The 23,569-nt window shown below is 46.8% G+C and overlaps 1 protein-coding gene across 6 annotated transcripts in view; it reads right to left on the reverse strand.

Annotated features, from left to right (window-relative positions):
* itgb4 (integrin, beta 4) overlaps positions 1 to 23,569 on the reverse strand; it is a 181,908-nt gene that overhangs the window by 98,972 nt on the left and 59,367 nt on the right. For all 6 annotated transcript variants that reach the window (XM_063030905.1, XM_063030903.1, XM_063030899.1 and 3 more), the window contains exons 7-10: positions 22,841 to 23,012; positions 6,327 to 6,590; positions 497 to 586; positions 62 to 190 (exon numbers count right to left, since the gene is read on the reverse strand). In XM_063030905.1, coding sequence (XP_062886975.1) covers positions 62 to 190; positions 497 to 586; positions 6,327 to 6,590; positions 22,841 to 23,012 — 655 coding nt within the window. The remainder of the gene's footprint in view (positions 1 to 61; positions 191 to 496; positions 587 to 6,326; positions 6,591 to 22,840; positions 23,013 to 23,569) is intronic.

The raw sequence follows: 23,569 nt of genomic DNA on the forward strand, positions 1-23,569 counted from the left end.
AGGGCCCAGGCAACGTTCCTACCTGTCCCCCAAGCACTGCCCTTTTCCTGGGATGGCTTACCACTTCTCCTGAAGTGACAATGAAGGTGGAAGAGTCACTTCCTGTTTTCACTGACGATAATGAAGAGATGCTGGCTTTCATCATTCTGGGAACATTTTCAGCCCGGATTTCCATCTTTGACCGGATGTTCTGAGGAAGGGAGATTGCAAAGGAGGGTTAACTACAAGGGCATCCAACATCTTCATACAAGATCACAACTTAACTGTAACTGCAGCAACAGATACTGACATTGGTGCACCTGTCATCAAAGACGACAAAATGAGAGCACTCCAGGCAGGTAAAATTTCAATATGGTGTTTGCAATGAGTGCAGGGCAGGGACGTAATCTGACAACATGCTTTCAACATCAAGTGTCTAATATTACAATGCTGTGTGATGCTGCGGGTACATTACTGCTGGTGAATAGGCTTTGTGCAGAAAGCTGGGATGGCTTACCTCAAATGCATTGCGTAACAGCTCAAGGATATTGGATGAGTCTTCCTGCAGCCGTCCAACATAAGACACTGGAAAATACTTGCTCAATTTCTAGATACAAAAGCACAAGGTCCATTTTAAAGCAGAATCTCTACAGTGCTGCTATTTTGAAGGAAATATCTTAGTGGGGTTACGAAGAAAAAGGAATGACCAAGTAAATTATCACAAGCGTACACATGGAAGCTTTAACTTTAGTGTTCAACAGAAATATCCAGGATCTCTGATTGAATTCTGTGCATCACAAATGCACAACACTGATATAGACCACATCACTCTCCAATCAAAATTTTTTTGCCTGTCAGTTTTCTAAGAGATACAGTATACTTTCTGATGTTGCTCAGGGAAGCTGTCTTGGTCCTCTACTCTTCTCCTCATACATGCTCTCCTTAGGAGATCACATTAGAGAGCATAAACTTGATTTTCACAGTTATGCAGACAACACACAATTGTGTATCTCGGTTGAGCCTGATGATGATAACATCCTTTCTCTCTGACTTCTGGTATAACTATGATAAACAAATGGATGAACAAAAAATTTCCTAAAACTAAATGAAGATAAAACTGAAATACTTTTGGTTGGCCCCAAAGCCAAAAGAGATAAAACTTCTTGATAAGCTTGGGAACTTAGCTCCCCTTGTAAGATCAGAAGAAACAATCCCACATGTTACCCTGGATTCAGATTTGAATTTTAAATTCCAAATGAAGAAAGTGACCAGAGCAGCATTTCAGAGGTTATGTCCATTTCTGTCACGTACTGATGCTGAAAAACTAATTCATGCTGTATATCGAATAGGCTAGATTACTGTAATGCACTTTTTACTGGCCTTCCAAAGCAATCTGTTGAGAATCTCATTCAGAACAAAAGCTCTCAGTTGTCTGGGACCAGAGTACATCACAGAATTGTTTCTATTTTGTAATCCTGCTCGAGCTCTCAAGTTTTCTTCTGCCAGTCTCGTAAATTTAAACAATCTCCCTCAAATGATATTTGGTAAGTCAGTTTTTTTGAACTACGCTTCTAAATACCTAAAACTGCAAGGGATACTGACTCAATTGACACTTTTAAACACTAGTTCAAACCCTATTTATTTAACAAACACCCTTTGTCTTTTATTTTCATGCTTAACTTTTACTTTATTTTCATGTTTGCACTTTGTCCCATAGTAAAGCACTTTGAACTACATCGTCTGTATGAAATGCTCTGAAACTATGTTATTATTTATTAGTCTGCCTGCACTGCACTTCCTCTGTAACTGTAACAATTCTACATTCTGTAATCGCATTTACTTCAATGCACTTATTTGAATAGAAGACGTGTCAAAACAAAGTTGTTGACTGTACGTGTGACAATTATAAAACAATTCCAAAGCTCAGAACAATGCACATCCCATAACTGCACACCCTGCAAATCTGTCGTCAACAGACAGGCCACGTCACAGCAGGTTTCACATTCACCATTTGGCCTTCTTCCGAGAAACAAACTAAACAACATTGTCTGGAAGATGCACAACACAGAATGAACAGTGCAGGCCATGGGATAACTCCTGAAAGTCCTAACAAAGGCTAAATTTATAATATTGCCTAAGATACATGGGCAACAATTTACCTGTTAGGCACCAAGTAAACTGCTTTGAATGGTATGTTACAAGACAGTCTACAGAAGATGAATTACAGTATGCATCTTGTACTGACTACATGCAGTATAGTATAGTATACATACAGCACAGTATAGTATACATGCACCTTGTACTGATTACATGCAGTATAGTATAGTATACATACAGCACAGTATAGTATACATGCACCTTGTACTGACTACATGCAGTATAGTATAGTATACATACAGCACAGTATAGTATACATGCACCTTGTACTGATTACATGCAGTATAGTATAGTATACTCGGGGAGAAGGGTCTGCACTGCGCAGGTGCGTGATGCAGCGCGCCAAGGTTTAAAAAGAGAATATTTTCAACTGTTCTTGTTTCAGTCGAAGCAAGCAGCTGAGAAGAAGGGACTGGAAGAACTCGGGTAGAAGTAGTTTTTTTTTTAAAACACTGCTCAGGGAGAAGGGTCTGCACTGCGCAGGCGCGTGATGTAGCGCGCCAAGGTTTAAAAGCAGACCACCATATACAGCGGCCATTGTTGTAGCGGCCATCGGCGGAGTGGACTGAGTCAGAGTGGGATGGCTTTGGCTCAACAGGCTTTGGCAAGAACAGGCAGAGGCCAGGGTAGGTTCTGGTAAGTTTTTTGTTCATATTGTTTAGAGTAGAGAGAATGCCAGGCAGGATGTTGGAATGCTCCTCTTGCAGGATGTGGGAAGTCAGGGAGCCCTCCGGTGTCCCTGATAACGACACCTGCAAGAAGTGCATCCAGCTGCAGCTCCTAACAAACCACGTTAGGGAACTGGAGCAGGAGTTGGATGACCTGTGGATCATTCGGGAGAATGAGGAGATTATAGATAGTAGCTACAGGGAGGTAGTTACACCAAAGGAGCAGAGGACGGGAAATTGGGTCACTGTCAGGCGAGGGAAGAGGAAAGGGCAGGCAGAGCAGGGTTCCCCTGTGGCCATTCCCCTCAACAACAAGTATACCGCATTGGATACTGTTGGGGGAGATGACTTACCTGGGACAAGCTGCAGTAGCCGGATCTCTGGCACTGAGTCTGGCTCTGCAGTGCAGAAGGGAGGGAGGGAAAGAGGAAAGCGGTAGTGATAGGGGACTCGATAGTTAGAGGTGCAGATAGGAGGTTCTGTGGTCGTGACAGAGAATCCAGGATGGTTTGTTGTCTCCTGGGTGCCAGGGTCAAGACTGTCTCTGATCGATTGCATGACATTCTGAAGTGGGAGGGTGATCAGCCAGATGTCGTGGTGCACATCGGTACCAATGACATAGCAAGGAAGAGTGAGGAGGTCCTGGAGAGTGAGTATAGGGAGCTTGGTAGGAAGTTGAAAAGCAGGACCTCAAGGGTGGTAATCTCAGGATTGCTACCTGTGCTACGTGCCAGTGAGGGTAGGAATAGGATGCTCTGGAGGATGAACAAGTGGCTGAGGAACTGGTGTAGGGGGCAGGGTTTCAGATTTCAGGATCATTGGGACCTGTTCTGGGGCAGGTGGGACCTATACAAGAGAGACGGGTTACATGAGTTAGGACAAGTGACAGAAGTCTGTGTAGGGGAGCACTTTGGTTCCAGTGATCATAACACCATTAGTTTCAACTTGATCATAGACAAGGATAGATCTGGTCCTAGGGTTGAGCTTCTTAACTGGAAGAAGGCCAAATTTGAAGAAATGAGAAAGGATCTAAAAAGCGTGGATTGGGACAGGTTGTTCTCTGGCAAGGATGTGATCGGTAGGTGGGAAGCCTTCAAAGGAGAAACTTTGAGAGTGCAGAATTTGTATGTTCCTGTCAGGATTAAAGGCAAAGTGAATAGGGATAAGGAACCTTGGTTCTCAAGGGATATTGCAACTCTGATAAAGAAGAAGAGGGAGTTGTATGACATGTATAGGAAGCAGGGAGTAAATAAGATGCTTGAGGAGTATAAGAAGTGCAAGAAAATACTTAAGAAAGTAATCAGAAGGGCTTAAAGAAGACATGAGGTTGCCTTGGCAGTTGAAGTGAAGGGTAATCCAAAGAGATTTTACAGGTATATTAAGAGCAAAAGGATTGTAAGGGATAAAATTGGTCCTCTTGAAGATCAGAGTGGTCGGCTATGTGCGGAACCAAAGGAAATGGGGGAGATCTTAAATAGGTTTTTTGCGTCTGTATTCACTAAGGAAACTGGCATGAAGTCTATGGAGTTAAGGGAAACAAGTAGTGAGATCATGGAAACTGTACAGATCGAAAAGGAGGAGGTGCTTGCTGTCTTGAGGAAAATTAAAGTGGATAAATCCCTGAGACCTGACAGGGTGTTCCCTCGGAGCTTGAAGGAGACTAGTGTTGAAATTGCAGGGGCCCTGGCAGAAATATTTAAAATGTCGCTGTCTACGGGTGAAGTGCTGGAGGATTGGAGAGTGGCTCATGTTGTTCCGTTGTTTAAAAAAGGATCGAAAAGTAATCCGGGAAATTATAGGCCAGTAAGTTTAACGTCAGTAGTAGGTAAGTTATTGGAGGGAGTACTAAGAGACAGAATCTACAAGCATTTGGATAGACAGGGACTTATTAGGGAGAGTCAACATGGCTTTGTGCGTGGTAGGTCATGTTTGACCAATCTATTGGAGTTTTTCGAGGAGGTTACCAGGAAAGTGGATGAAGGGAAGGCAGTGGATATTGTCTACATGGACTTCAGTAAGGCCTTTGACAAGGTCCCGCCTGGGAGGTTAGTTAGGAAAATTCAGTCGCTAGGTATACATGGAGAGGTGGTAAATTGAATTAGTCATTGGCTCAATGGAAGAAGCCAAAGAGTGGTAGTAGAGAATTGCTTCTCCGAGTGGAGGCCTGTGACTAGTAGTGTGCCACAGGGATCAGTGCTGGGTCCATTGTTATTTGTCATCTATATCAATGATCTGGATGATAATGTGGTAAATTGGATCAGCAAGTTTGCTGATGATACAAAGATTGGAGGCGTAGTAGACAGTGAGGAAGGTTTTCAGAGCCTGCAGAGGGACTTAGACCAGCTGGAAAAATGGGCTGAAAAATGGCAGATGGAGTTTAATACAGACAAGTGTGAGGTATTGCACATTGGAAGGACAAACCAAGGTAGAACATACAGGGTTAATGGTAAGGCACTGAGGAGTGCAGTGGAACAGAGGGATCTGGGAATACAGATACAAAATTCCCTAAAAGTGGCGTCACAGGTAGATAGGGTCATAAAGAGAGCTTTTGGTACATTGGCCTTTATTAATCAAAGTATTGAGTATAATGAATGAATGTTATGATGAGGTTGTATAAGGCACTGTTGAGGCCGATTCTGGAGTATTGTGTTCAGTTTTGGTCACCAAATTACAGGAAGGATATAAATAAGGTTGAAAGAGTGCAGAGAAGGTTTACAAGGATGTTGCCGGGACTTGAGAAACTCAGTTACAGAGAAAGGTTGAATAGGTTAGGACTTTATTCCCTGGAGCTTAGAAGAATGAGGGGAGATTTGATAGAGGTATATAAAATTATGATGGGTATAGATAGAGTGAATGCAAGCAGGCTTTTTCCACTGAGGCAAGGGGAGAAAAAAACCAGAGGACATGGGTTAAGGGTGATGGGGGGAAAGTTTAAAAGGAACATTAGGGGGGGCTTCTTCACACAGAGAGTGGTGGGAGTATGGAATGAGCTGCCAGACGAGGTGGTAAATGTGGGTTCTTTTTTAACATTTAAGAATAAATTGGACAGATACATGGATGGGAGGTGTATGGAGGGATATGGTCCGTGTGCCGGTCAGTGGGACTAGGCAGAAAATGGTTCAGCACAGCCAAGAAGGGCCAAAAGGCCTGTTTCTGTGCTGTAGTTTCTATGGTTACATGCACTTTGTACTGATTACATGCAGTATAGTATAGTATACATACGGTATAGTATAGTATACACGCACCTTGTACTGATTACATGCAGAGTAGATTCCTCCAAATGAAATATATCACTAAACTAAATATCACCGTGTTGCTGAACATTCACTTTGCTCACTTCAATGCACAGAGATTTAGAATTGATTATAACAACAGACTACACAGCATGTTGTCAGCCAAGGATGGAAACTTATTAATTCTTGCAATGGGTCCTGCAGTATTGAAAACAACTTTTGCCAAATGACATGTTCTGAAATATACTCACGGAGTGCGCAGTCCGCTTTCTAATGATAAATATCTTACCTCATAGTAAGAATACGAATAGTTAGTAACAGCAAAGATAGGAATAATGCTTTGCTTTACAAGAAGGCGTATCAGGGTTGAAATGGAAGGGTAATCTTGTTTGGTATCCTGGGTGTAAGTGCCAGTGTTATCTAAATGGCAACTTTCATCATTCCTCTTCAAAATCCCTGATAGCACATTGGAGCCGTCAGCTTCATAATGAAAGGCAGATTCAGTGGAGAAGACCAACAGGTGAGTACTCTCACCCCTCCAGCCAATGTTGTTCTGCAAAGAAGAAAGATTTCCTCAGGACAGGAATCAAATCAACCGGAAGCAGGAGTCATTACAGCAGGGAAGGACAATATAGAACCTTGGGATGGACATTCAGGGCATCAGCTCCAGTAGTAAAAATGTTAACACCAATTGTAAAAAGAAAACAATTGTTCAGCAAAGCCCACAACACACTGCAACAATATCAGAGGAAGAAACTGCATACACAAGAGATACAGGTTAAAGTTCAAAGTCATCTTTCTTTAAATCAAATTACATATTTCACCATATACACTGCTGAAACTCACTTTCTTGTGGGCATTCACAGTAAATACAAAAGAACCAAAAAAACAAACAAAATAATAGTACATAAATGTGACCCTCTCACCGTGACTCGTAACAAACCAGGCTCATTAGCTATCTCGGGCTAACAGCTACATGACTAAGCATCACTTGTGTAATGGTGAAAAGGCCAGCTTCGATAAGAAACACACGCCTAGGGTCCGTATGATGTGGGTTCAACCAAATGGGAAAGTTAGGACGTTTTGATGAGGGAATGGAAATTATGGTGAATGCTGTTTGAATACTGCCCCACACGACATTATTGTTTGTCAGGAAATAACAGATCTTACACCTGCTTAAAATTGAAGTGGAAATATATTTACAGATATTTCAACACTCACAACACGCTGGAGGAACTCAGCAGGTCGAGCAGCATCCGCGGAAAAGATCGGTCGACGTTTTGGGCCGGAACCCTTCGTCCTGCTGGGTTCCTCCAGCGTGTTGTGAGTGTTGCTTTGACCCCAGCATCTGCAGATTATTTTGTGGTTAGAGATATTTCAACTTTAACAAACAGTTAATAGAAAAAGAAAAGAGCCCATTACAGTTAAACCGGTCTAAATGTGCACATAAACTTTAGAGCCCATTTCTGGTTAGTTGGGTGCTTCGCTTTAATTATTTACGCACTGAACCCACATTCTGTGTGGAGACAAGCCACATTTTGAACTTCCCTCAAAGGCCGTTACGAACGAGCTGGCTAACTCAGAAGTATTGGCATTGCCTCCTTGGAACCACTTGGCTGTACAGAGAACTTTTCACAACGGGGACCCCCTTCAGGCAGGATTCTGACAACATCTTCTCTTGTGCTTTTCTCCGCACCTCATTCTTCCTCCGACCCCTGCCAACAAAGGACCCCAAACTAACCACCTGTCTCTCAGAAATCTGACGCCACCAAGCACTCTCGAATGTCCCACTGGACAGAATGTTACGGAGACAAACCCAATCAGCTGACACAGCGTTCCTAAGCTGAGCAAACGACTCCTTCTCTTTGTAGAAACCAAAATACTGAACTGCGAAGCTTAATTAACAGAACAGACTGCATGCAGGAAGTACATTGGTTAACAACACAACAGTAGTAATACAATAAAACATGTTCTTAACCAGGATGTTACATAAATTAGCAATAAATGTCGAGTACATGAGATGAAGGGTCCACAAGTTGTTGGGAACCGTTCAGTGATGGGGTGAGTGAAGTTATCCCCCCCCGGTTTGAAGAGGGGTAAAACTGCTCCTGAACCTGGTGGTGAGGATCCTGTACCTCCTTCCTGATGGAAGCAGTGAGAAGAGGGTAGGTCCTTGCTGATGGATGCTGCTTTCCTGCAACAGTGCTCCTTGTAGACGTGGAGGGCTTTACCCGTGACGGACTGGGCGAAATACACTACTCTTTGTGAGCTTTTCTGTTCAAGGACATTGGTGTTTCCATACCAGTCTGTGATGCAACCAGTTAATATACTCTCCATCACACATCTATAGAAACTTGTCAAAGTTTTAGATGATGTGCCAAATCCTAAGGAAGTAGATGCTGGAGACAGCAACAAACAACAAACTGCTGGGTGAGTTTAGCAGATCAGACAGCAACTGCGGAAGGAAATAGACTTGTGCCCAACAGTACTATAACCCAGGGTTATACAGGGACAATCATGTCCTTAACAGTACTGTATTCCAGTGTTATACAGTGACAGACCTGTCCACACCAGTACTGTATCCCAATCTTATACAGTGTCGGACCGGTCCCAACCAGTACTGTATCCCAGTGTTATACAGTGACAGACCTGTCAACACCAGTACTGTGTCCCAGTGTTATACAGTGTCAGACTGGTCCACACCAGTACTGTATCCCAGTGTTATACAGTGACAGACCTGTCCACACCAGTACTGTATCCCAGTGTTATACAGAGTCAGACCTGTCCATACCAGTACTGTATCCGAGTGTTATACAGTGACAGACCAGGCCCCACCAGTACTGTATCCCAGTGTTATACAGCGACAGACCTGTCCATACCAGTACTGTATATCAGTGTTATACAGTGTCAAACCGGTCACCACCAGTACTGTATCCCAGTGTTATACAGTGTCAGACCGGTCCCCACCAGTACTGTGTCCCAGTGTTATACAGTGACAGATCAGACCCCACCAGTACTGTATTCCAGTGATAGACCTGTTCCCACCAGTACTTTATCCTGGTGTTATACAGTGATAGGCCTGTCTCTAGTAGTGAATCCCAGAGTTCTACAGTAACAGACCGTATTCAGTACTGTACTCCAGTGTTATATAGCGAGGGACCTGTCCCCGCCAGTACTAGACCCGTGTTATAGAGTGACAGACCCCGTCCATATGAAGGGTCTCTACGCGAAATGCCGACTGTCAATTTTCCTCCACAGATGCTGCCCAACCTGCTGAATTCCCCCACGTGTTTGTTTTCATTTGCTTCAGAACAGGAACCCTTTGCTTCATGCAGAGAGTCTGGAAGGAGATTTAGCTCCAGAGTTTAAAAGGAAGTTGATACATATCCAACAAATGAATTTGTGGGACCATCGTGAAAGTGTGAGGGAACGGGACTGGCTTATTTTCTCTGCAGTGAAATCAAAATGGCCTTGACGGCAGAGAGGCCTCAGCCCATGTTGTAACACTGTAGGAAGCATATTCCGAGAACCCACTCCGCAAACTTTACTGCAGGAAGCTGGTGATCAGTGAGCATACTAAGCTAGCAGGCACCTTGCACAGTGCAGAGGCAATAGTACTTACCAGCTGGAGACAGACCTGCCCTCGTGCCTCTCGCACTCCAGTTTTATGAAGCTGCTTCCAGCTTTGCTCTGACTTGTTGTGTCTCATAACCACAGACTCAGAAAGGTGACTCTCTCAGAGCTGAGGGCATTCTTCAACTCTGGTGCCAACTGACAAAAGTGAAGTCCCACCTGGAGGTGAGACTGGGAACAGGCAATCAGCCCGCGGAAGGTGAATATTCACATTGGGGAAACAACCAGAAGATAGTTTAGCAGCTTCAACACCCCAGATACAATGGATCCAGAAACAAATTTCAGCTGCATCTTCTAGGTCTGCTTCTGCCCCCTGGACACAGGGCTAACGGGCACAGGTCCGTCTTCCGCTCCAGGCAGCTGGCCGAGCTGCTGTCTCACAGCATCGGGGTCCCAGGTTCAATCCTGGCCTCCGTAGGGAGTTTTCTTGCTCTTTCTCCGACTGTGTGGTCTTCCCCAGTGAGAACCTCCCCAGAAACATTAGTAGATTATTTGGCCAGTGTAAACTGTTTGTGGAGTGTGTGAGCGGAAGAATCTGTGAGAAGCTCATAAAAACGTGGGGAAGATAGAAGATGGCATAGACACAATTACTGGGCCATGCTGTACTCACTGTGACTCCAGGAATACACCCAAGCCCCAGCACACTGTGACATGGGCTCAGATCTGATACGTACCAGAATTGTGGCCAAATATTGCCTGTGCGAGACAGTCACTCATGAAGTAACTGAAGTACAGGTTTGACCCTGTATTAAGGCTCTATAAGGCGCTGGTGAGACCTCACTTGGAGTACTGTGGGCAGTTTTGGTCTCCTTATTTAAGAAAGGATGTGCTGACGTTGGAGAGGGTACAGAGAAGATTCACTAGAATGATTCCGGGAATGAGAGGGTTAACATATGAGGAACGTTTGTCTGCTCTTGGACTGTATTCCTTGGAGTTTAGAAGAATGAGGGGAGACCTCATAGAAACATTTCGAATGTTGAAAGGCATGGACAGAGTAGATGTGGCAAAGTTGTTTCCCATGATGGGGGAGTCTAGTACGAGAGGGCATGACTTAAGGATTGAAGGGCGCCCATTCAGAACAGAAATGCGAAGAAATTTTTTTAGCCAGAGGGTGGTGAATCTATGGAATTTGTGGCCACGGGCAGCAGTGGAGGCCAAGTCATTGGGTGTATTTAAGGCAGAGATTGATAGGTATCTGAGTAGCCAGGGCATCAAAGGTTATGGTGAGAAGGCGGGTGTGGAAACTGGAAAATTCTGCATTAGCAGTTCTCCTTTGCTCACTGCTAAGAGCTCCCTGTGATGCATTTGAGTTTGCAAAGGTGTTAACAATTTATTTCTGTCAAAGCAATGTTCTTACAAGAATTGTAGCGCTATCTGCTTTATCATCAACTGCAGACTAGACATATTCTAAGAAGTAATCATCTCTCTTTACGTAGAGCTGTCTCATTTATCTGTATAAAAGTTCAACTTGCTTATGCGTCCGGTCAGAGCCCACCGCTCCATTGTGCGGGTTGGCTCTCCGTGATCATCACGACAATAAAAGGACTTTGCTACGAGGTGAGCCCAAAGAGTCTCCGTCTCTTTTATTCGGAATAAAGTACTAACTCTGCTGCAACAGTTCTGGCATAGTCGGCAGGATCCCATTGACGGGATTCGGACATTTAGGCAGAGTAAGGTCTGCAAGGGAGGTAAAAATTCCCCCTGTCCTGGGCTCTAGCTCCAGGGGAGTCCGGGTGAGCACGGCGGGAGGCTGTGCAAGAAAACAAAAGTCTGCAGGGGTGGTAATGATTCCTCCTGTCTCGGGCTCTAGCTCAAGGGGAGTCTGTGTGAGTACGGCAAGGGGCTGTACAAGAAGACAAATCTTTACAAATTTTTTAATTGAGAAGACAAATTTTTACATATTTTTGATTGAGACTACAGGCTCACGTTGAAGCGGGACCTTGGTGAGCGCTCTGTCCGTCTGTGTTCAGTGTTACGTGTGACTTATTGTGATGTTGGTAATCGTGTAAGTTCTTTCCAAAGCAGGAATTAATCATGGGACAGAGAAATAGTACTGGTAGAGTCCTTAAAGTTGGTACTCCCAGTAGAAGAAAAGGAGAAAGACGCAGGACTCTTGGGAACCCAATTGAGGTAGGAGATAGTGATCCAAAATCGGTGGGGATGTTGGCGCCTAATGATCCCTACCCGAGGCCTGGATCACCAGCGGACATAGTTTTCCGAGAAACTGAGGTAGGTAGTTACGTGACCCCTTTCTGTCCAAATCTGTATGGGTGGTACCGGTATCAATCTCTAGAAGAAGGGGACTGGCCCTATAATGGGACTCTAATGCCTCTCAATTTCCGCGCATCATGGTCGGGAACGCTCCAATTCTGCGTCCTTGGACCCCAGGAGAGGCTCGGGACATGCTTTCTAACGCTCCTAATCCCCTCAAGAAACCCGCTGCTTTTCTAAATTGGCTTGAACAAACCTGTATTATTTACGACCCCTTGCCTGCTGATGTACGACTCCCGTTACAAGCCGCCTACGGAACATCGTGGGCGACGGTGAAAGATCGGTTTGCTATCCCCCGGGGCGAGGGAGAACCGATGATGCCCAGGATGGAAACGAGAGCCGGGACACTTGGTTACGCGGGAGGGGTAAAGAGGCGGTAATGCAAAATGCTCAGCAACACGAGACTTTTCCGAAGTCACTAGGTGTCTCCAAAAAAAAGGGGGGAGTCGGTACCCGAGTTCATTGCCCGATTTAGGGAGACTTGGGACGAGTGGGCAGGGATCCCACTAGATACTAATCACCAATTAGCGGTGCAGACCCTGCTAAATTGTCTAGAGTCCGCGTGCGCACAGACTTATAAACTGAAAGTATTGGATTGGCAGAATAAACAGTGGACTGACGTGATAACGACCCTAGTCAATATGGACAAGCCTGGCCTTTTTCCGCCCCAAAGGTGAAGCAACTGTATCGGTACCAACCTCGCCAAAATCCCGACTACAGAACCAAGGGTGGCCCCAACTTTAGAATTCAGCGGGATCGCTCCCATGATGTGTGCCAAAAATGCTGCAGAAAGGGACATTGGGCCCGGGACTGTAGAGTGATCGGAAGCCCAGCGAAAACTTCGTCAGCATATAACCCCGGTCCCCCTGCCTTCACTTACTCACAGCCTTTCGGCCCCACCCCGGACAGGGACTAGGGGTGCCCCGGGAGGGAGGAGTGGCAGGCCGCTCGAATTCGAGTCTCCTGTGAAGGAGATGAAGCACCCATGATCACACTTCAAGTGAGGGGAGTGAAAGTGGCGGCCTTAATTGACACGGGAGCGACTATGTCCTCAATCCCTCCCTCACTGGGGATTCAACCCAGTGGAGCGCAAATCTCGACAATCGGAGTCGCAGGGATTCCCCTTCGAGAACCTCTGTCTATTCCCACTCCTGTTAGAGTAGGAGACCGAGAAATAGTAGACACTTTAATCATCTCCCCCAACGCGCCGGTCCCCCTCCTAGGCAGACGGGCACTTTGTAAACTAGGAGCCACAATTTACTGCACATAGGAAGGGGTTTTCCACAACTTCGAGCCCCACAGATTCACCAGCTGTCGCGTATTCTGGCCTCCGAAACCGCTATTGATGGCCGGAGGCCAATTCTGTGTTGCTGGTCTCTCCACCATCAACCCTACGGTGATTTTCTCCACCGCCTGTGGAACGCGCTTAAAACAGACCGGACCCCGCACTAGACACTTTGCGCTGGGTGTTGGGTCCCGCAGACGACTTGCCCGACTTCATTGCACCGCTCGGTACCTAAAGCCGGACTCACCAGAGCAATCGGACTATTCGGCTCCTGTGCATGGACGCCTAAACGAATCAGACACTTTGGTTTTTGAACTCTCATGTGTGTTTTGGACCGGAAGGGTTGGGAGTACGAGCTCAACTTTCCAGGCGTCAGGAGGACTTATTCCGGGAGTCTGTGCCACATGTGAGTCTGGCTGTCAAGCCGCCGTACGGGGCGAAATGCATGACCAATTTGGCGAGCCGAGGGGGGAAATTGACTATGAGCACTTTGAAACCTATCATATCGCAACGATGCAGGAGGAGGTGATTGTGCGGGTGTCGAAGGAAGAGAAAGAGGGTCTCATTTGCTTTAACACGATACACACTCCAACTACCTTTCAAAGGCAGCAACCCCCAGAAGATCCCCGAGAGCGAGACCCGCTACTATTACAGGAGGGGCCCAACTCCCTCTGGGCTCAGCACAAAATCCATGTGGACGGCGATCTCTGCCCGACCACATCAAGTGCACCTACGTGATGGAATACGCTTCCCTGTGTTCGACAATATCCCCTCTCTGCAGCTGCCCAGCAAGGCACAGCGCCCGGTATCAAGTCCCATTTGGAACAAGGGGTGCTTAAGAAAACTCAGAGCCCCTGCAACACATCGATGTTCCCCATCCCGAAACCCCATCGGCCCGACGAGCGGCGATTTGTCCAAGACCTACGAGCCATAAATGACATCGTGATACCTATTTCGCCCATCGTACCTGATGTTAACCAGATCCTTACCCTCTTGTCGGCGGTGTGCCTTTCCCGAGAACGCGACGGGAGATCCTCGCCTTCTTAGGGATGGTCGGCTACTGCCGGCAGTGGATACCAGATTACAGAGTGCATGATGCCAAACTGCGGGAAGCTGCCAAGCCGGAGACTCCCGGAGGAACCATTGACACAGCTGAGCGACGAGCCGCTTTCGAACATCTCAAACGTGCCATCTCGACTGCACCCGCTTTTGGGTTACCACGGTACGATAGGCCGTTCCGTCTTTACGTGAATGAAAAGGCCGGTTTTGGGACAGCCGTATTGACTCAGGAGCACGGCTCCAATCAACGACCAGTCGCTTACTATTCCAGTTTACTGCCACCTGTGGTCTTGCGGATGCCACCTAGTTTAAGGGCAGTGACAGCCACGGCAGAACTGGTAGAGAAGGCCTCCACGATCCTTATGGATCATCCACGCACCGTCGTTACACTCCATGCAGTACTCCTACTCCTTAATTCCAGTGCCACCCAACATTTCTCAGCAGCCCGGCGAACACCCTGCTGTCCCGCCCCAATCTGTCTTTTCGTCGCTCTGCCTCTCTCAACCCCGCCTCCTTCCTGTCACCTTCCGAGGGAACTTCAGCCGCCCACCCAGAGACGTTCGCTCACGACTGCATATTGTAAGTACAGGCCGATGCATCTCCCCGGCCGGATCTAAGTGACAAACCCCTGCAGGTCGCCGATCTGGTCCTCTTCACTGACAGATCCTCCAGTCGCCCGACTGACGGAGTGCTATTGGCCGGATACGCTGTCACCTCCCTCCGGACTGTGTTAGAAGCTTACCCCCTTCCGCATGGTACGACAGCACAAGAGGCCGAACTCTTTGCCCTCCGCCGTGCATGTGTGCACGCCACGGACAAATCTGCTACTATATATACCGATTCCAGGGACGCTTTTGGAGTGGTGCATGATTTCGGCCAACTGTGGAAGAACCGTGGGTTTATAACGGCAGGGGGAAAATACATCAAGCATTACCGATTGGTACGTGATTTATTATCAACAATCCTCCTTCTCCGCCGTATAGCAGTGGTCAAATGTGCGGCCCACTCAGGGGGCACCGACGACGTATCCCTCGGTAATGCACTAGCTGACACAACTGCCAGACGGGTATCCATACGAGGGGTTTATAGACTTCAGGCAGCATGTCTGGTTGCTCCCAGTCCCTTTCCCGATCTTACGCAGGCCCAACGACAGGTCACGGTCCCCGAGCGCCGAGGGTGGGAAAAGGCAGGCTGCATAATGAAGGATGACATTTATACACATCCCGACGGCCGCCCCTGTCTTCCCCGCGCTCTCTTTTTTGCCCCTGGTTCGCCTCGCCCATGGTAGGGCTCACATGGGCAAAGGGGGGTGTTACGTACCCCGTAACTGGGTTGCCAAACCGGCAGAAATGGATCACTCAGTTGGAGTCTGGAGTACTAGAACTAAGAAAGTTTTATTAAAGAAACAAGCAACACAGTAATCGAAAGGATAATAAATGCAACAGTTCAGCGATTATAAACACACTTGTGCACAGAATTAAGATAACAGCATCAATCAAGCTCTATCGTTGTCTAGGGGTAAATGACCAAATTTCAAAGTGACTCAAAGTTCAGTTCGCAGTAATCGTTGCCATGGCGATGGACAACGTGGGGGAAGAGAGAGATAGAATAGGAACAACTGATCATTCAGAACGGCTTCACTCACAGACCAGCGATATGGCTCACAAGCAGCTTTTGGGCAGGTCCTTGGTGATGTCACCTGAGGTCACCGACTGTGACCCCTCCTCCAGATGCGGTCGATCCTCTGCAGTGAACCCGGCACCCAGGCAAGGGTGGACACACACCGGGTTCCCGCTGATCGTACCTTTCCACCCTGGCCGTTGTCTGATACTTCCCACCGACTCGTGAGAGGCGCACCTCTTCCAGGGTCTCGTTACCTCGGGTGGCGTGTGTCTGCCTTAGCAAACCTGTCCCTTTTTATCCCCCTGCTGGGGCATCGCCTGTCCATCACTTCAAACAGTTCAAGGTTCAAAGGGGGAGCCGCTCCAGACAGCTCTCTCTCTCCCGTCCCTTCATTACACATCTACAGACGCTGCTCCATTGTTCCTTATCTCTCCTTCCCCTGAGGGCAGGTGGCAGACCACTTGCTGATGTCACTGATGCTAGCCCAGGCCAGCAAACATCTTAATTTTATGTGTATTCTCGTCACAGGGGATACAGCATAACATCGCGCAGCACTGGTTTGCCGCGGGCGTGACGGGCACAATCGAGAGGTTAATCCGACGATGCGACGTTTGTCAAAGACACCGGGGGGGGGGCAAGTCCTCAGCCGGCCATGACCACCTCCCTATGCCCGACTCCCCATTTGAGAAACTACAGGTCGACTTTGTTCATATGTCCCCCGGCAGCAGGATATCAGTATATATTGGTAATAGCAGACATGTTCACCCGATGGTTTGAAGCCTACCCTACCGGAAAGAATGATGCCCGGGCAGTAATGAAGGCCCTGAGCAAGGAGTCGATACCCCGTTCTCGGATCCCCAGTGACATAAACAGTGATAGAGGAACTCATTTCACCAATAAGATGGTGCAGCCGCTGACACAAGAATTAGGGGTTGAATGAAAATTACATACCCCTTATCACCCCCAATCATCTGGCATGGTTGAAAGGGTAAATGGGGAAATAAGGAACACCCTGGGAAAACTGTGCCAGGATACGGGACTGAAATGGCCGGAAGCCCTCCCCTTGGCCCTTTTCAGGATGAGAAATCAAAAGAATTGCAAAACCGGCCTCACCCCATATGAGGCTCCAATGGGTCGGGCCATGCCCGCGGGGATGGGCCCTCCTAAGACACTGACTGGTGTGAACTTAATGGGAGTGGAAGAAAGAGGCCTCAAGTATGCACAGGCACTTTGCAAAGCCGCTGGGAAGTTACATGACAAAGTAAGGGAGGGACAGAGCCCTCTCACGAATGAGCCCATGCACCCCTTTCAACTAGGGGATTGGGTGTTGTTAAAGGCATTAAAAAGAGATTCTCTTTCCCCTAGGTGGAAAGGACCCAATCAAGTTCTGCTTGTTAACCGCACCGCTGTAAAGCTCCAAGGGAAAGAGGATTGGGTCCACGCCACACGGTGCAAGGCCTACTACCCCATGGTCGGTTCGGAAACGAAACTGGGGATATGACTCCGGAAGGACTTATCTTAATTTTAGAGACCCTGTTTGGAGTCGTGTCGTAATAGGCAACTTGTGTATCACCAATATGACCGAATGTAGGCTCCGATGGTAGTGTTGATCATAATAGATCAACAAGGGGGGAACTGTGGTAACTGGAAAATTCTGCATTAGCAGCTCTTCTTTGCTCGCTGTTAAGAGCTCCCTGTGATGCATTTGAGTTTGCAAAGGTGTTAACAATTTATTTCTGTCAAAGCAATATTCTTACAAGAATTGTAGCACTATCTGCTTTATCATCAACTGCAGACTAGACATATTCTAAGAAGTAATCATCTCTCTTTACGTAGAGCTGTCTCATTTATCTGTATAAAAGATCAACTTGCTTATGCGTCCGGTCAGAACCCACCGCTCCATTGTCAGGATTGGCTCTTCGTGATTATCACGACAATAAAAGGACTTTGCTACGAGGTGAGCCCAAAGAGTCTCCGTCTCTTTTATTCGGAATAAAGTACTAACTCTGCTGCAACAGCGGGGGAGTGGGACTAAATGGGAGAATGGAACAGCTCATGATAAAATGGCAGAGCAGACTCGATGGGCTGAATAGCCAACTTCTGCTCCTTTGTCTTGTGGACTTATGGTCTTATGTTATGATACAGGCATGTCACTGTATAACATTGGAAGGCAAACAGGCTCATACAAATCTACTGCTATGCAATGCTGTAGTGAAGTACTTCTAGGCCTATCCCTGTATGACACTGGAGTACAGTACTGGTTGGGACAGGTCTATCACTGTATAACACTGGAGTACAGTACTGGTTGGGACAGGTCTGTCACTGTATAACACTGGGGTACAGTACTGGTTGGGACAGGTCTGTCACTGTATAACACTGGGGTACAGTACCGGCTGGGACCAGTCTGTCACTGTATAACGCTGGGGTACAGTACTGGTTGGGACAGGTCTGTCACTGTATAACACTGGGGTTCAGTACCGGTTGGGACAGGTCTGTCACTGTATAACACTGGGGTTCAGTACTGGTTGGGACAGGTCTGTCACTGTATAACACTGGGGTTCAGTACAGGTTAGGACTGGTCTATCACTGTATAACACTGGGGTACAGTACTAGTGGGACTGGTCTATCACTGTATTACACTGGGGTTCAGTACCAGTTGGGACAGGTCTGACACTGTATAACACTGGGGTACAGTACTGGTTGGGACAGGTCTGTCACTGTAGAACATTGGGACACAGTACTGGTTGGGACAGGTCTGACACTGTATAACACTGGGGATACAGTACTACTGGGGACAGGTTTGTCACTGTATAACACTGGGACACAGTACCAGTTGGGACAGGCCTGTCACTGTATAACACTGGAGTACAGTACTGGTTGGGAAAGGCCTGTCACTGTATAACACTGGAGTACAGTACCGGTTGGGGCAGGTCTGTCACTGTATAAAACTGGGACACAGTACTGGTTGCGACAGGTTTATCACTGTATAACACTGGAGTACAGTACCGGTTGGGACTGGTCTGTCACTGTATAACACTGGGGTTCAGTACCGGTTGGGACAGGTCTGTCACTGTATAACACTGGGGTTCAGTACCGGTTGGGACAGGTCTGTCACTGTATAACACTGGGACACAGTACTGGTTGGGACAGGCCTGTCACTGTATAACACTGGGACACAGTACTGGTTGGGACAGGTCTTTCACTGTATAACACTGGGACACAGTACTGGTTGGGACAGGCCTGTCACTGTATAACACTGGGACACAGTACTGGTTGGGACAGGTCTGTCACTGTATGACATTGGGACACAGTACTGGTTGGGACAGGTCTGTCACTGTATAACACTGGGGTACAATACTGGTTGGGACAAGTCTGTCACTGTATAACACTGGGATACAGTACTGGTTGGGACAGGTCTGTCACTGTATAACACTGGGGTTCAGTACTGGTTGGGACCGATCTATCACTGTATAACACTGGGGTACAGTACTGGTTGGGACAGGTCTATCACTGTATAACACTGGGGTTCAGTACTGGTTGGGACAGGTCTGTCACTGTATAACACTGGGGTACAGTACCGGTTGGGACAGGTCTGTCACTGTATAACACTGGGGTACAGTCCCGGTTGGGACTGGTCTATCACTGTATAACACTGGGGTACAGTACTAGTGGGACTGGTCTATCACTGTATTACACTGGGGTTCAGTACCAGTTGGGACAGGTCTGACACTGTACAACACTGGAGTACAGTACTGGTTGGGACAAGTCTGTCACTGTATAACATTGGGATACAGTACTGGTTGGGACAGGTCTGTCACTGTATAACACTGGGGTTCAGTACTGGTTAGGACTGATCTATCACTGTATAACACTGGGGTACAGTACTGGTTGGGACAGGTCTATCACTGTATAACACTGGGGTACAGTACTGGTTGGGACAGGTCTATCACTGTATAACACTGGGGTTCAGTACCGGTTGGGACTGGTCTATCACTGTATAACACTGGGGTACAGTACTGGTTGGGACAGGTCTATCACTGTATAACACTGGGGTTCAGTACTGGTTGGGACAGGTCTGGTCTGACACTGTATAACACTGGGGTACAATACTGGTTGGGACAAGTCTGTCACTGTATAACACTGGGACACAGTACTGGTTGGGACAGGTCTGTCACTGTATAACACTGGGGTTCAGTACTGGTTAGGACCGATCTATCACTGTATAACACTGGGGTACAGTACTGGTTGGGACAGGTCTATCACTGTATAACACTGGGGTACAGTACTAGTGGGACTGGTCTATCACTGTATTACACTGGGGTTCAGTACTGGTTGGGACAGGTCTATCACTGTATAACACTGGGACACAGTACTGGTTGGGACAGGTCTGTCACTGTATAACACTGGGACACAGTACCGGTTGTGACAGGTCTGTCAGTGTATAACACTGGGACACAGTACCAGTTGGGACAGGGCTGTCACTGTATAACACTGGAGTACAGTACTGGTTCGGACAGGTCTGTCACTGCATAATACTGGGGTACAGTACTGGTTTGGACAGGTCTGTCACTGTATAACACTGGGGTTCAGTACTGCTTGGGACACGTCTGTCACTGTATAACACTGGGACACAGTACTGGTTGGGCCAGGTCTGTCACTGTATAATCACTGGGGTTCAGTACCAGTTGGGACAGGTCTGTCACTGTATAACACTGGGGTTCAGTACCGGTTGGGACTGGTCTGTCACTGTATTACACTGGGACACAGTACTGGTTTGGACAGGTCTGTCACTGTATAACACTGGGACACAGTACTGGTTGGGACAGGTCTGTTACTGTATTACACTAGGATACAGTACTGGTTGGGACAGGTCTGTCACTGTATAACACTGGGGTACAGTACCGGTTGGGACAGGTCTGTCACTGTATAACACTGGGACACAGTACTGGTTGGGACAGGTCTGTCACTATATAACACTGGAGCACAGTACTGGTAGGGACAGGTCTGTCACTGTATAACACTGGGGTACAGCACCGGTTGGGACAGGTCTGACACTGTATAACACTGGGGTACAGTACCGGTTGGGACAGGTCTGTCACTGTATAACACTGGGACACAGTACTGGTTGGGACAGGTCTGTCACTGTATAACACTGGGACACAGTACTGGTTGGGACAGGCCTGTCACTGTATAACACTGGGACACAGTACTGGTTGGGACAGGTCTGTCACTGTATAACATTGGGACACAGTACTGGTTGGGACAGGTCTGTCACTGTATAACACTGGGGTACAATACTGGTTGGGACAAGTCTGTCACTGTATAACACTGGGATACAGTACTGGTTGGGACAGGTCTGTCACTGTATAACACTGGGGTTCAGTACTGGTTGGGACCGATCTATCACTGTATAACACTGGGGTACAGTACTGGTTGGGACAGGTCTATCACTGTATAACACTGGGGTTCAGTACTGGTTGGGACAGGTCTGTCACTGTATAACACTGGGGTACAGTACCGGTTGGGACACGTCTGTCACTGTATAACACTGGGGTGCAGTACCGGTTGGGACAGGTCTGTCACTGTATAACACTGGGGTTACAGTACTACTGGGGACAGGTCTATCACTGTATAACACTGGGGTTCAGTACTGGTAGGGACAGGTCTGTCACTGTATAACACTGGGGTACAGCACCGGTTGGGACAGGTCTGTCACTGTATAACACTGGGGTTCAGTACTAGTGGGCTGGTCTATTACTGTATAACACTGGGGTACAGTACTGATTGGGACAGGTCTGTCAATGCATAACACTGCATATTCATGGTAATCATGTCCGTCACTATGTAACAATGGAATACAGTAATATCTCTAAAAAAAACCTGAAAACTACAGTCCACACCGTTTTAAAATCCTACATTTTGTTTTATTATTTCACTCTTTATTATTGCACACTGGTAAATTATTATTGTGTATATTATTATTAGAGGGTTGTAAATCTAGTCAGCTCCATCTTGGGTACTAGCCTACAAGGTACCCAGGACATCTTTAGGGAGCGGTGTCTCAGTAAGGCAGCGTCCATTATTAAGGACCTCCAGCACCCAGGGCAAGCCCTTTTCTCACTGTTACCATCAGGTAGGAGGTACAGAAGCCTGAAGGCACACACTCAGCGATTCAGGAACAGCTTCTTCCCCTCTGCCACCCGATTCCTAAATGGACATTGAAGCTTTGGACACTGCCTCACTTTTTTAATATGTATTATTTCTGTTTTGTATGATTTTTTAAAATCTATTCAATATACATATACGTACTTTAATTTATTCATTTATTTTTCTTCTCTATGATGTATCGCATTGAACTGCTGCTGCAAAGTTAACAAATTTCACGACACATGCCGGTGATAATAAACCTGATTCTGAACTTTATTATTAGTTATGTCTGCACACCGCTAAGTATGTTTTTAAATGCTGCTCCTGTAACAAAAGAATTTCCCACTCAGGATCAATAAAGCACTTATTATTATTATTATGTTGTTGCTGAATCATCTTTAATTCTCCAGTAGAAAGTACAGCGGTATTCACTGTTGGACAAGGTCCAGTTACCCAGCCTGGCCCCTCCACACACACTACTAGACATGTATCATCAGTATTCATGTATCACAAGATGCTGTGAGAATATTAACCTGCCTCTGTGCTCCAGTTCTCTTAAGATTACTATCAATGTGTCATTGCACATTTCAGTTGGTGTAACAGTGTTGGTAATGCCAAATCCCAGTCCACTGGAAGAACCTGCAAATGTCCAACTCAGTCAACCCTGCACTCCTGAAGTGGAGACACTCAAAACATTTCACAGGGTATAACACCCAATATATTTCCCATCTCTTTTTACCCTGGCCAAAGCACAGAAAAGATTGAGATCTCAGCATCTGGCTCACCTCACAGACTGCAACCTGAAGAATTGCGTCAAATCCACCTTCGGGTGCATCTACGTTGCCCGAGATTCTCTCCTTCTCCAGCTTCTGGGTGAAATAGTTGGCACTGTTCGTAAGGCTAATGACATTCTTGAAGGAGAATGGTGCCTCGCTGTTGGGCCAAGGTTGCTTAAGCCTAGAAAAGGAGAAAAACCAAGAGTAGACACCCTTAGTTTAATTCCGTATCTTGTTTGGTGGGCACAAACAGGATGCGCCAAGGGGCTTGTTTCTGTGTGGTACTGTTCTATGTTCCACATTCAACGTTCTGTGTCCTAAAGGTTGCTCTGGGACACTCCACATTCAGCTTGAAGCAGAGAAACTCATTTCTGAAATCAGCAGGCTCGACTTAAATCAAGGCAATTATGCTGGTATGAAGGTAGAATTAGTTGAAGCGGATAGGAAAATAGCTTAAAGTTGAAAAGACGGATCAGAACAGTACGTTAAGGAGATATTTCATGATTCTTGTCAAAGGTAAGTACCAGTGAGGGGGAGAGGCTCTATGAGAATGTAAAGTACGTCTATTCAAAGCGGTTCAGAATGGTCACAATGAAAGAGCAGGCATATTAACTGGCTTGAGGACTGGACAACTTACTACAAACCAGCAAAGGTGTAGCTCAAAAATATAAAGATGGGGTTGATGAAATAATCTAGCACATAATGTAATGTGGTACAATCTTCTGCAGGTACCTAAAC

Source organism: Mobula hypostoma, chromosome 22, assembly GCF_963921235.1.
Source record: "Mobula hypostoma chromosome 22, sMobHyp1.1, whole genome shotgun sequence".
NCBI lineage: Eukaryota > Metazoa > Chordata > Chondrichthyes > Myliobatiformes > Myliobatidae > Mobula > Mobula hypostoma.